General features: G+C 50.2%; 1 protein-coding gene across 1 annotated transcript in view; it reads right to left on the bottom strand.

Moving 5' to 3' along the window:
• The window catches only part of FANCA (FA complementation group A), a 96,378-nt gene that overhangs the window by 48,791 nt on the left and 34,177 nt on the right, over nt 1-13,410 (bottom strand). Inside the window, exons 11-14 of the mRNA XM_023583088.3 lie at nt 11,840-11,952; nt 10,504-10,580; nt 10,047-10,188; nt 9,435-9,568 (exon numbers count right to left, since the gene is read on the bottom strand). Coding sequence (XP_023438856.2) covers nt 9,435-9,568; nt 10,047-10,188; nt 10,504-10,580; nt 11,840-11,952 — 466 coding nt within the window. The remainder of the gene's footprint in view (nt 1-9,434; nt 9,569-10,046; nt 10,189-10,503; nt 10,581-11,839; nt 11,953-13,410) is intronic.

Raw genomic sequence — 13,410 nt, 5'->3', positions numbered from 1 at the left:
TCGCAGGGGAGGGGGACAGAGCAGGGTGGACTCCAGGGGGGGCTGCATGGGAGGGGGGACAGAGCAGGGTGGACCCCAGCAGGGAGTCACAGGGGAGGGGGGACAGAGCAGGGTGGACCCCAGCGGGGGTCGCAGGGGAGTGGGACAGAGCAGGGTGGACCCCAGCAGGGAGTCGCAGGGGAGGGGGACAGAGCAGGGTGGACCCCAGCAGGGGGTCGCAGGGGAGGGGGGACAGAGCAGGGTGGACCCCAGCAGGGAGTCACAGGGGAGGGGGGACAGAGCAGGGTGGACCCCAGCAGGGAGTCACAGGGGAGGGGGGACAGAGCAGGGTGGACCCCAGCGGGGGTCGCAGGGGAGTGGGACAGAGCAGGGTGGACCCCAGCAGGGGGTCGCAGGGGAGGGGGACAGAGCACAGGAGATGAGGGGCCCAGAGCTGGCGCCTCCAGGCAGTGACTTAAGCTACATTTGGCCGCTATTGCTTTAATTGCTTTTTAAAATCATAAACAGGAAACTGGCTATTGCAAAAAACTATACACAACCAAAGGGAATTTTAGTTCAATATATTTAAGGATGTTGCCTGAGGGATGCAGGCCAAATCAGAGTGCTTTCTCCTGTGATGAAATAGAAAGTCAAAGTCACTTACTATCAAAAACTAACTTGAGGGGCCAAAATTTAACTGTCCTACTCCACTGTTACTTGGCAAACAACATTAACTTCTGGATGAAGCCACTTTGGAACACTGTAGCAGTCTGATATGGTTATGAATTGCAAAAAGAGATATTGGATTATGTTTGTGATCTGGTCTGTACCTGAGCATGATTAAGTTACGACTGGGGCTTTGATTGGGCCACGTCACTAGGGCGCTGAGTCCCCCGTCGGTGGGTGGGGACTCACAGATAAAAGGCATGGCGAAGGACAGAGCTGAGAGTTCTTAATGTTGGAGTTTGATGCTGAAGCCTTAAGCTGGAGCCCTAGGAAGTAAGCTCACAGAGGAAAGAGAAGCCAGCCCCAGGAAGAGAGGACCTGAGCCCAGAGAAAAGCAAGACCCTGGAAGAGAGGAGTCCAGGCAGCCTGAGCCCTGGCAGCCGTCGGCAGCCGTCTTGCTCCATCATGTGAAAATAGACTTTGGTGAGGGAAGTAACTTATGCTTTATGGCCTGCTATCTGTAAGCTCCTACCCCAAATAAATACCCTTTATAAAAACCAACAGGTTTCTGGCATTTTACAGCAGCACCACTTTCGCTGACTGATACAAACACCAAGGCCAAGGGAAAGGGGGAAAGGGACTTGGCTGCATGAGGACAACGATGACATGTCCAAGTACACGTCCTAAACCCCCTAAACCACACTAGACGACCCTAAGCCACCCTAAACCATCCCGACCTTCACCAAGGTCACAGCAATGAGTCCCTGGCCACGTTCCATGCAATCCCAGGGCCGCCCTCACAGAGCAGGGAAAAGGCACATGGGAAAATGAGAAAGAACTTTAAAACAAAATAATAATAAAAGAGGCAAAGAATGCAGTAACTACTCGCTGTCGACCCAAACCTCACACAGAGACTCCTCCCAGAAGACCCTGTGCCGGGCGAGGCGGAGGTCACCGCACAGCCCAGTGCCTGGAGGAGGGCCCTTCCAGCACAAAGGCACTTTCACAGGGGCGGCTCTTCCCGGAAGATCGGCTGCGAAACGACCAGCTGCCACAGGGACGCCCGGGGTCTCAAACCCATTGCCCCAGGCCCCAGGCCCCACCCTTGGAAGGCTTGGATTCAGCAGGTCCTGTGGTTCTGGAATCTGTATTTTTAAAAAACTCTCCAGAATTCTGAGTTTACAAACTCACCTTCTAACAAAAATTTAACTGTAAGAGCAAGATTGATACTCACAGGGCAGATGGTGGAGCAGAAAGCTCCAGAAAATCAGTCCCTCCACCCAGACTGCCGACCTCGCAGAGCTTGTGCACAGCTCCTGGGAACACTGGAGTCTAAGGGAGCACTGCGCACCCTGCACAGCTGGAGAGAGGGCCACAGAACGGCAGCAGATGAAGCCGAGTTTCGCCCTCTGTGCAGCAGAGCCAGCCTCCGTCCCGTGTGGCAGCGGCAGGGGGGCTGCCGGGCTCCTGGGGCAGCCTGCGGGGCCAGGGCAGCCGGAGGAGCTGGCCCCAGGTCTGGGGTGCACGGTCGGGTCACACATCACGGCTCTTTGCCGCTACGTCGTACCCCTGGGTTGGCTCTGAGGGTGGCCACTCTTCGAGCCCTTAGGTAAGAGCTTCAAGAGGCAGCGCCTCCTTTTTTCTCTTTGCTCTTTCCATTCCCCATTTGGGAGAAAACGTTGGGAAAGGTGACAAATCGATGGCTCCAGCCCCCAATAGCAACAGCAACCAGTTCAATCCCGAGGAGAGAGAGAAGAGATTCCTAGAGTTACAAAACCACAATACTCAGAATGCCCAGTTCTCAGCAAAAAATTACAAAACACATAAACAAACAGGAAAAGATGGCTCTTTCACAGGAAAAAAAGAACCTGCTAGAAATCATTCCCAAAGAATCTCAAATATTGGAACGATTAGTCAAAGCTTTAAATCAATTATCTTAATTATGTTCAGTGACCTTAAGGAATACATACACAAAGAACTAAAGGAAATTAGGAAAACAATCAAAATAAAGAGGTGGAAATTATAAAAAGAAACTAAAAAGTCATTTTGGAGCTGCAAAATATAGTAACTGGAATAAAAACTCATGAGATGGATTCAACAGCAGATTTGAACGGCAAGAAGAAAGGATCAGCGAACTAGAAGACATGAAATTAGAAAAACAATGAAGAAAAATGAGTTTTGAGGGGCCTGTGGGACACTAATAAGAGAAAGGGGAAGAAAAAGTATTTAAAGAAATAATGGCCTTACAAGCTTCCCAAATCTGACCAAAGACATGTCCCAAAAACTCAATGAATTCCAAGAAGGCTCGACTCTAGGAGAGCAACACCGAGACACATCATAGCACGACTGTCAAAATCCAAAGACAAGGAGAGGAGTCTGAAAACAGCAAGAGGGCAGCCATATGCTAATACATCCCCAATAAGACCATCAGTGGATTTCTCATCAGAAACAGGAGGCTAGAGACAGTGGAGTGATGTATCTAAAGTTTTTAAAGAAGAAAACTATCAATGAAGAATTCTCCATCTGGCAAAATTTTATTTAAAAAATAAGGGAGAACAGAGACACCCAGGTCCTCTGGTCATGGCAGATGGCTCTGGAGTTCAGTGCCTGCCAGTGGACCCTACTTTGGAATTTGTGCTCCTGAGTGTGATGGAGTTGGACTCAGATGTGACCTCTCTACACATGCCTCTTCCGTCACTTTTATCGAACCTGTGGCTGGTGCTGGGGTTGGTGTATGCCCAGGAAACTTGAATCTCTAGGCCGTCCATGTGCCTGCTCGGCCCTGAGCCTCAGGAGTGTTGCAACGCCTACTCTCCAGTTCGTAGGACTTACCCAGGTCAGCTCAGCTAACAGGGAGGTGAAGATGGTCAACCACCACATCCAGGAACCCAGAGGCTATAGCTGTGGGCACGAGAGTCCCATCCACCAACTGTGCAGGATTGAAGCCCCCGTTCAATTTAGAGGTGGAGTGGACATCGCCACCCCAGGGTCCCCAGGATGGGGGAATAAAATATGGACTAGAGTGGACTTACTGATATTCTATAGAATTATTGTGACTCTAGCAATGGAAGAAATTATATCATTGATGTGGACACAGTGGCAACGGGAGTTGCTGAAGGCAGGGAGAAGGGAAAGGAGGTTTGATGCGGGGGCATTTTCGGGACTTGGCATTGTCCTCAATGATATTGCAGGGACAGATGCAGGACATTATATATCCTGTCATAACCCACTGAACGGACTAAGTGTAAACCTCAACATAAACAATAATCCATGCTTGTGTAGTAGTGTTTCAAAATGTATTAATCAAATGCAATGAATGTGCCACACCAAAAAAGTTGTTGTTGATGTGGGAAGACTGGGGGGTGTGGGGAATGGGGAATATGGGAATCTCCTGAAATTTTTTTTTAAGATTTATTTTTATTTATTTCCCCCGCCCTCCCCCTCCTCCTGCCCTGTGGTGTTGTTTTTTTGTTGTTGTGTTTTTTTTTACTGTGTCCATTTGCTATGTGATCTTCATATCTATTTCTCGTTTTGTCTTCTCGTTTTTTCTCCTCTAGGATTCACCGGGATTCAACCCTGGGATCTCTGATGTAGAGAGGTTCTGCTGCGCCACCTCAGTTCCTGGTTCCTGCTGCACTTCACCCTGACTCACCCCTTTGTCTATCTTTCACTGCGTCATCCTCTTGCTGTGAGACTCACTTGTGTGGACACTGGCTCACCACGCGGGCGCTTGACTCACTGCATGGGCACTGGCTCACCGCGCAGGCACCCGGCTGCAGGCAAGTTTTCTCTTTTTTTTTTACCAGGAGGCCCCGGGATCAAACCTGGGTCCTTCCACATGGCAGGCAGAGGCCATCACTCAAGCCACATCCACTTCCCTATTTTTTTAATGTAACATTTCGTGTGATCTATGTATCTTTTAAAAATAAATAATATATTTAAATAAAATAAAACAAAGGAGAAATTAAGATATTTATAGATAAACAAAATTGAACTGAAAGAGTTCTTAGCAGACCTGCCTTACAAGTTACACGAAAGGGAGTCCTTCACACTAAAATCAAAGGACACTTGAAAATAACCTGAAGCCATAGGAAGAAATAAAGACACTGATGGTGGTAGACTTGGCCCAGTGGTTAGGGCGTCCGTCTACAACATGGGAGGTCCGCAGTTCAAACCCTGGGCCTCCTTGACCTGTGTGGAGCTGGCCCATGCACAGTGCTGATGCGCGCAAGGAGTGCCGTGCCACGCAGGGGTATCCCCCATGTAGGGGGGCCCCACACGCAAAGAATGCGCCCTATAAGGAGAGCCACCCAGTGCGAAAGAAAGTGCAGCCTGCCCAGGAGTGGTGCCGCACACACGGAGAGCTGACACAACAAGATGATGCAACAAAAAGAAACACAGATTCCCGTGCCGCTGACAACAGAAGCGGACAAAGAAGACGCAGCAAATAGACACAAAGAACAGAAAATAATAATAAAATAAAGACACTGATGATGGTAACACACAGGCAAATACAAGATCCTGTATTATACTTTCAGTTTGTAACTGATCAGCCTTTTCCCATAGGACTTAAAAGGCAAATATGTGAAGTAACATATAAAAGCTATGTTAATGGGCATAAGATATATGAAGATGTAATCTGAGGCAAAAACCATAAAGAGGAAGAAAGAAGATATATGGGAGTAGAGGTTTTATGCTACTGAGACTAGGCTGGTACCAGTCAAACTAAGATGCTATCAGTGTAACATGATAAAATACAGAAGAAAAGGAAGTAAGGTGGAAATCAGAAGGGCACACTACAAAGAAGCAACTAAATACAAAAGAAGTAGTAATGGAATAACTTGGGAACAAAAACATACAAGATAGAGAAAACAAGTAGCTAAATGAAAGAAAGAAATCCTTCCTTCTCAAATATTACATTAACTATAAATGGATTAAACTCCTCTATTAAGAGGAAGAGATTAGCACATTTGAGAAAAAAGCATGATTCATCTATATGCTGTGTACAACTTTAGGTTCAAAGACACCAAAAGATTGAAAGTAAAAGTGGGGAAAGATATCCCATGCAAATAATCAAAAGAGACCTGGACATGGAGCAGGTGTAACTCAGTGGTTTAGCACCTGCTTTGCATATACAAAGTCCTGTGTTCAATCCCCAGTACCTCCTAAAAGAAAAGAGCTGGAGAGGCTATACATTGTCAGACAAATACATTTTAAGTCAAAAAAGGGCTGTAAGAGACAAAGAAGGATATATCACATACTGATAAAGGTTCAATCCAGCCAGAAGATATGATTATAAACATATATGGACATCAGAGCCCCGCAACCTATGATTATCTCAAAAGATGTAGAAAGGGCATTCAACAAATTCCCACACCTTTTCTTGCTATTAATAACAACACTCAGAAAAGTAGTAATAGAAGGGAACTTTTTAAGATCATAAAGCCCATTCATGAAAAATCCACAGCTAACATACTCGATGGTGAGAGACTTAAAGTTCTCTTAAAGATCAGGAACAAGACACCAATTTTAGTCAGTATTCTATTAGAAGTTCTTGATAGAGCCATTAGGCAAGAAAAAGAAATAAAAGAAATCCAAACTGGAATGGAAGAAGTTAATATTCTATTTGCAGTCAATATGATCTTATATATAGAAAACCCAAAAGAATCCTCAAGAAAACTATTAGAGCTAGTAAATGAATTCAGCAAAGTGGCAGGGTACAAGATCAAAAGCCAAAAAAACACCTGTTTTTTTAATATACTATCAATGAACAATCCGCAGGGGAAATTAAGAAAAAAATTCCATTTACAAAATCATCTAAAACAAGGATTCTTAACAAGGAGTTCATGAGCTTGAATTGAAGTTCAAAAAAACATTATTATTGTGGGGACATGTTGGTATGGGTATAATGTATTTATTAAATACACACAGTATAGTGTGGACTTAGTAAGGTCTGTGGTTTTTACCTGATTGGCAAAGGGGTCTGTGGAACAAAAAAGGTTAAGAATCCCTGATCTAAAATAATAAAATATGTAGGAATAATTTAATGATATAAAAGACTTGTATGCTGAAACTACAAAACACTGCTAAAAGAAATTAAAAGACAAACAGAAAGACATTCCATGTTCATGGATTAGAAGAGTTAACATTGTTAATGTCAATACTATTCAAATATTTTATACAATCCCTATTAAAATTTCAGTAGTCCTTTTTTGCAGAAATGGGAAAACTGATCTTCAAATTAATATAGAATTACAAGGGGACACAAATAGCTAGAACAATCTTGAAAAAGAACTGGTTTGGAGGACTCATACTACCTGATTTCAAATTGTACTACAAAGCAACAGTAATCAAAACAGTGTGGTACTAGCATGAAGATAGACAGATCAGTGGAAGAGAACTGAAAGTCCAGAAACAGACCCACACATCTATGGCCAAGTGATTTTTGACACGGGTGCAAAGTACATGCAATGGGGAAAGAATAGGTGCTAGGTGTATGGATATCCATATGCAGGAGACTGAAGTTAGACTCCTACTCTCAGCCACATCCAAACCCAACTCAAGTAAGATCAAGGACCTCAATACAAGAGTTAAAACTTTATAAAAGTTTTACAGCCTGGAATTCAGAAACAGATTCTTAGATATGACACCAAATGCATGAACAACAATGGAAACAACAGATTAATCTGATTTCTTCATAATTCAAAACTTTTGTGCACTGAAGGAAGTTATTGAAAAAGTGAAAAGACAGCCTACAGAATGGGGGAAAATAGTGTCAAACTATTATCAGATAATGATTTAATATCTGGAATATATAAAGAACTTCTACAACTCAACAACAAAAAGAACTTAATTTAAAAAACGGGCAAAGGACTTGAACAAACATATCTCCAAAGATGACAAACGAGTGGCCATTTAACACAGGAAAAGTTGCTCAACATCATGAACTTTTAGGGAAACACAATGGTAATACTTCACACCTGCAAGGACAGCTATTATTTAAAACACAGAGAATAGTATGTTGGAGAAGAGGCAGAGAAAGTGGAACTCTGTTGCTGATGGGAATGTAACATGGTACAGCCACTGTGGAAGACAGTTTGGTGGCTCCTCAGGAAGGAAGTACCTTAAGACGGGGTTCATACCCCGAAGAACTGAAAGCAGGGACTCGGACAGACCCCTGTCCACCGTGGTCATCACGGCATCACTCACAACTACCAAGGGCGAAAGCAACCCCAGTGTCCTCAGAGGAATGGACAAACAAAACGTGTTCTCTCCACACAGTGTCATATTCTGCTGCCTAAAGAAGTGAAGTGCTGGCACATGGGTGAACCCTGAAGACACCAAGTTGAGTGAAATAAGCCACGCAGAAAAGGCCAAATACAGCGTGATTTCTCCTACATGAAATACTTAGAAGAAGAAAATTCACAAAGGCAGGAAGCAGAACCAGGCAGCCGGGTCGGGGAGCGGAGGGGGAGTTAGGCTGAGTAAGTACGTATCAGGGTTTAGGATGATGGAAATAGTACTAAAAGTCACACAATTTTGTCAACGTACTTAATGTTGAAGAACTGTCCGCTTAAAATGGCTAAAATGATTTTTGTATTATGTTTATTTTAGGGCAATTAAAAATAAACTGATTTTTTTAAAAAAGCCCTCTCTAGAAGAGTCTAATATTCAGGTTTGGGCACAGAGGAGTAAACACCTGTCAGAGAGAGGACATGGAGTCATATTGCAGGAAACAAGAAAGGAAAGATCTAAGAAGTGTCTGAAGAAAAGAAAGAGCTGTTCAACTTTCATAAGGCAGGAATCAATGCTCAGCATTTCTGCAGTAAGAAGCGACTTTTGTTTCAACTTCTTCCTGACTGATTGCACTAATTTTCTTATAAAAGAGGGAGAGAGGGTCCCTTCAAGTAGATGAGGTAGAAATCAAGGGCAAGGGCAGCCACTGCTGGTAAGAAATCAGAGCCCCCAGCCACTGTGAGCACCCCACTAGCCTGTGAGGCCCCCCAGTCTGCTGTGAGCCCCCAGGCTGCTATGAACCCCCCCAGCCTATGAGCCCCGCACTGCTGAGTCCCCCATCAGCCTGTGAGTCCCCAGACTATTGAGCATCCCCCAGCCTGCTGTGAGCACCCCCAGCCTCTGAACTCTGCCACAGCCTGCTGTGAGCCCCCCCCAGTGGGTGAATCCCCCCAAACTATTGAGCACCTCCCAGCCTGCTATGAGCCGCCCCCAGGCTGCTGTGAGCCCCCCCAGCCTGCTGTGAGCCCCCCCAGCCCGCTGTGAGCCCCCCAGCCCGCTGTGAGCCCCCCCAGCCTGCTGTGAGCCCCCCCCAGCCCGCTGTGAGCCCTCCAGCCTACTGTGAGCCCCCCCCAGCCTGCTGTGAGCCCTCCAGCCTGCTGTGAGCCCCCCCAGCCTGCTGTGAGCCCCCCAGCCTGCTGTGAGCCCCCCCAGCCCGCTGTGAGCCCCCCCAGCCTGCTGTGAGCCCCCCAGCCCGCTGTAAGCATCCCCCCACCCGCTGTGAGCCCCCCAGCCCGCTGTAAGCATCCCCTCGCCCGCTGTGAGCCCCCCAGCCTGCTGTAAGCATCCCCCCGCCCGCTGTGAGTCCTGCCCCCAGCTGTTCAAGATGGCCTGGGTGTCCTGGCCAGCTCTGCAGCTGGTGTGACGAGTCTTCCCCTAGGCCTGGCTAGGACCACGCCTCCCGAAGGCCGTCCTCCTTCCTCTGTGCACAGCTCCTGCTTCTGTGCGGTGTGAGGACAGCAATTCCGAGTCACAGGCCCGCCCAGGTGACTCACCTTGAACCAGTCTGCGTACGACGGAAAAACGGAGGGGCCCTCCAGAGCGGCCTGGCGCGCAACCAGGAATGCGGTGGCCAAGCTGTCGCGGTCACAGCTGTCGAACGCATGGGCCATCAAACGGGCCACCCAGTCTAGGGAGAGCACAACAGTCACAGCTGGAACCAGGCATGCAGTCGAGCATGCGAGCTCTGCAGGGCACCCAGGGCTTGCTGGGAGACTGTGCCCGCCCCAGCGCCGACCTTCGGGACTGGGACAGCACGGCCCGGCCAGCGCTGGCTACAGAGCTGGGAGGGAGGCGCTCCTCGGCTCAGCCCAGCAGCAGCTCCGCCCTACGCCGGGCAACCAGGCTGCCAAGCAGAGTCTGACCAGACGAGGGGGAGCGATGGGCGCTCAGCCAGAGCTGGGGGGATGCTGCGGCTGTGCACCAAAGCCCCAGGGTGGGGCTCCTCAGCTCACTGCCTGGACCCCCAGGGGCAAAGGGGGGCTGTGGGCTCCAGCAGACACCCCGCCGGCCTCCTGCGCTGGACGCTTGCCCGCGGAAGGGACGTTCAGTTCCGCACGCAGCACACGGCCACGTGCGCACAGCGCCTGGGCCCCAGCAGCACACACCTCGGAGCAGCTGCGGAGCCTCCTGTACGCAGACCCCCAGCGCAGACACGCAGGAGAGCACGTGCTGCCAGCTGACCTCGCGTGTTTCCAGAACTTCCTGCAGAAGGGAGACCAGCTCCTCCGGGCTCAGGAACACGAAGAGCTGAGACAGATAGCACGTCACCCGCAGGCGGGAGCCACTGCCCCCAGCTCCCCACTCGCACAGGGAAGGCGCAAGCACCGGCCAGGCGCGGCCCCGGGGACAAGGGACCCGGGCGCTCCCTCCACGGCTGCTCAGCTTGGGCCGCTGCGGGACCCTCACCACAGAGGAGCACAGGGGCGATGGCGCTCTGCCAAGGGGTGGTGTCCCCAGGCCATGGTGCCCACGTGGACGGCACTGCGACCGTCCACACGCCCTGCCTGACAGAACTGGGACCACAAGCCAGCCAGCAGCCTGGCTGCACCCCAGGACACTCACCTTGCGGTACAAAGCAGTGAGGAGGGGGTGGGTTCTCGCAAAGCTCCACTCCCCTTGCATGTGGATGGCGTCAGACACTGCGCAGGAGAAAATGGACACGTCAGCTCGGGGATCATCGATATGCTGCACTTAAGACTCAACGTCAACAACCACCTGGTTTTAATCTGCATTCCTGCTTTAGTAAAGTTGACCATTTCCCTGATTAACTATTCTCTATGTTATAAATTGTCCATCTTTCGCCAGTTACTTATTGAAAACTTAAATTTTTCCTATTTGTACAAGAACAATAATCCTTTGCCATATTTGCCATAAGTATTCTCCTACAAATTACATTTTAATCCTTCTTTTCTTACATTTTAAATGGTCAATAAGTCCATCACAGTGAGGATGCCTGACCACAGCAGGTGCAGAGAGCGCCACTTCTCGGAGCAGGGAGAAGGGGCCCGGTCATGGTGCCACTGCTTACACATCCCTGTCCCCCCGAGAATCCACCCTAAGAATCCAGTGCTTGGAGAGGAGCACGCTCAGCCTTGTTAACCAGTGAGAAGTCGCACAGCCTGCGCCTGTGGGAAGGGACGCGCACGCCAAGCACACTGGCGAAGGCTGTGCAAGGGCACAACACGTTAAAACAAGGCCGTGGCATTTACTCCACAATGCCTATGTTTGGAAAGACAGGAGATAATTATTCTTTCTACTCTTCAATTCTAAATTTTCTTTTTTGAGAACTTGCTACTATGAGGTAAAAGAATTTTATTCTATTCTTCTAATTAAAGAAGTCGTACATTTTCAGAAAAACCACAGAGCAGGGTTCCCACCCCACCCCATGCTAACGTCCTGCACTGGTGTGGGACATTTGTTCCGATGGTGAAGAAGAATTATTATAATTCTACAACCACAGTCCTAGTTTACATTAGGGCTCACTGCTGGGGTTGTACAGTCCTATGGACTTGTAAAAAAATTTCTATTCTAATAACATACATATGATCTAAAATTTCCCCTTTTAACCACAAACGCACAGCAGTGGTGTTGACATTCTCACTGTCGTCCTGCCGCCACCACCACAACCCACAACAGGACTTTTCTGTCCCCGACAGAAGCTCTGGCAGTTCAGGCGTGACCCCATTCCCTGGTAACCTGTATCCTAGTTTCCGACTCCATGAATTTGCTTATTCTAATTCCTTTACGTCTACGAGATCGTAGGATAGAAAGACACGCCAGGAGACAGACGGAGCCGCCAGGAGACGGAGTCGCTGCGCACTCCGGGAACGAAGAGGGCTGGGCGGAACACCAGGAGCCTGCTGACCCTCCCGGGGGCCCAAGCGAGGGAGGGGCCTACCTTTCAGCACAGGGTTATGGGTGAGGATCTGAGTCAGGGTGTGGCGGAAAAACCTCTTTGGAGACTCTTCCGGCAGGAAACTGCAGACCCTGGGCCCACTGAAGGCGGCGAGCCTGAGGGCAGAGGGAGAGGAGGAGGACGCTCCAGCAGCCAGCGGGCGCACAGGCCGCCGAAGCACCAAGCAGACGCATCACTCCACACCGAAGAGAAGCCAAACCCCACATGGGAAGGCACTGCCCTCTGCCAGGGGAGCACGCTCTCCCGTCATGCCCCGTGGACCCACAGACTTTAAACAGAATCCAGAGAAGTCCAGCCTTGCAAGGGAGAGAGCCGCGAAGGATGCAGACACAAGGGCAGGGAAGGGCAGGGTCTGTCCACACAGAGCCCGGGGACACCTGAGGGGACCAGCCAGCTCCAGCAGCTGCGGCTGGTGCGCACAAGCCCCGGTCTCCTGGGTGTGAGGCTCCTGCAGGCTCACCAGGTCGCGGGGAGCGTGCAGTGAGGCTCCTGCAGGCTCACCAGGTCGCGGGGAGCGTGCAGTGAGGCTCCTGCAGGCCTCGAGCCACACCTGGCTCCACAGAGGCTTGAGAAGCGGCAGCTTCCAGGGCAGTGGAAGCAGATGGTCCACCAGGAGCTCAGGAAAGCCAGGAACAGGCCAGTACTTACAGGGCCACACGAACGGGGGACCGCAGAGCTGCTGGCCAGAGACCAGGGGCACAGTGGAGCAAAGCTGGGCGGCTGTGGACAGGGCGGGGGCCCCGCACACCCAGTGGCTGCTCCGCAAGTCTTGGGACATGGAAGCCTGTGACGGAGGGGCACGTTGCACCCCAACTCCTCAAGTGAGAGCTGGTACGAGTGCCTGCGGGACTCTTCAAGGCCCCGCGTCACTGAGAACCCCAACTCTGCCGCCAGCGGGAACCCCCTGAGGGCTGCGCCGCTCAGCAGCTCTCCTGGCTCACGGGGAGGGAGGACAGGGTCGCAGGAGGTGGAATGCGCAGACTGCCATGGGACCCGACTTCTACGTACTGGAAATTAAAAATATTAGCGGACAAACTGTGGGTGGTCGCTATCGATTGGGGAGCGCCAGTCGGACCAGTTCAGCGAGGCGGGAACGAAGACACACATCAGGAACAAAGCAGGGAGAGAGGCCACGACTTCCAGGGAGATGGCAGAGCAGAACGACACGGGACTCTTCTCTGCCAGAAAAACAGCCCGAGGACAGGCCGCAACGGCCTGGACAAAAGTCTAGGGTTTAGGACGCCAGGCGAAGGCTGGACCCCCAGAAAAGAGAGGGACAGGGGAGGGAAATGGACGACAGGACTGTGAGCTAAAACCAGTGGCTGCTGCTCCTGGCGCCTCCCCCGCTTTACAACTCTCGGGCCTCTGGGCAGAGGGCCACAGACAAAGGGGCTCCAGGAACCCGCGTCCCCAGGAAAGGGGAGAGAGAGGGGCCAAGCCCAAGGCTGACTCAGCGTTTAGCGCACAGTGTGCTCTGCTGTGCCCTGAGCCCTTCCAGACCAGGTGGGGCTAAAGATACACGACCCCCCAATCTCCTCTTTGTTTGAGGACCC

The sequence above is a fragment of the Dasypus novemcinctus genome, chromosome 18 (genome assembly GCF_030445035.2).
Source record: "Dasypus novemcinctus isolate mDasNov1 chromosome 18, mDasNov1.1.hap2, whole genome shotgun sequence".
Classification (NCBI taxonomy): domain Eukaryota; kingdom Metazoa; phylum Chordata; class Mammalia; order Cingulata; family Dasypodidae; genus Dasypus; species Dasypus novemcinctus.
Note: the sequence above shows the minus strand (reverse complement) of the source record. Positions and strands in the feature narration are given on the sequence as shown.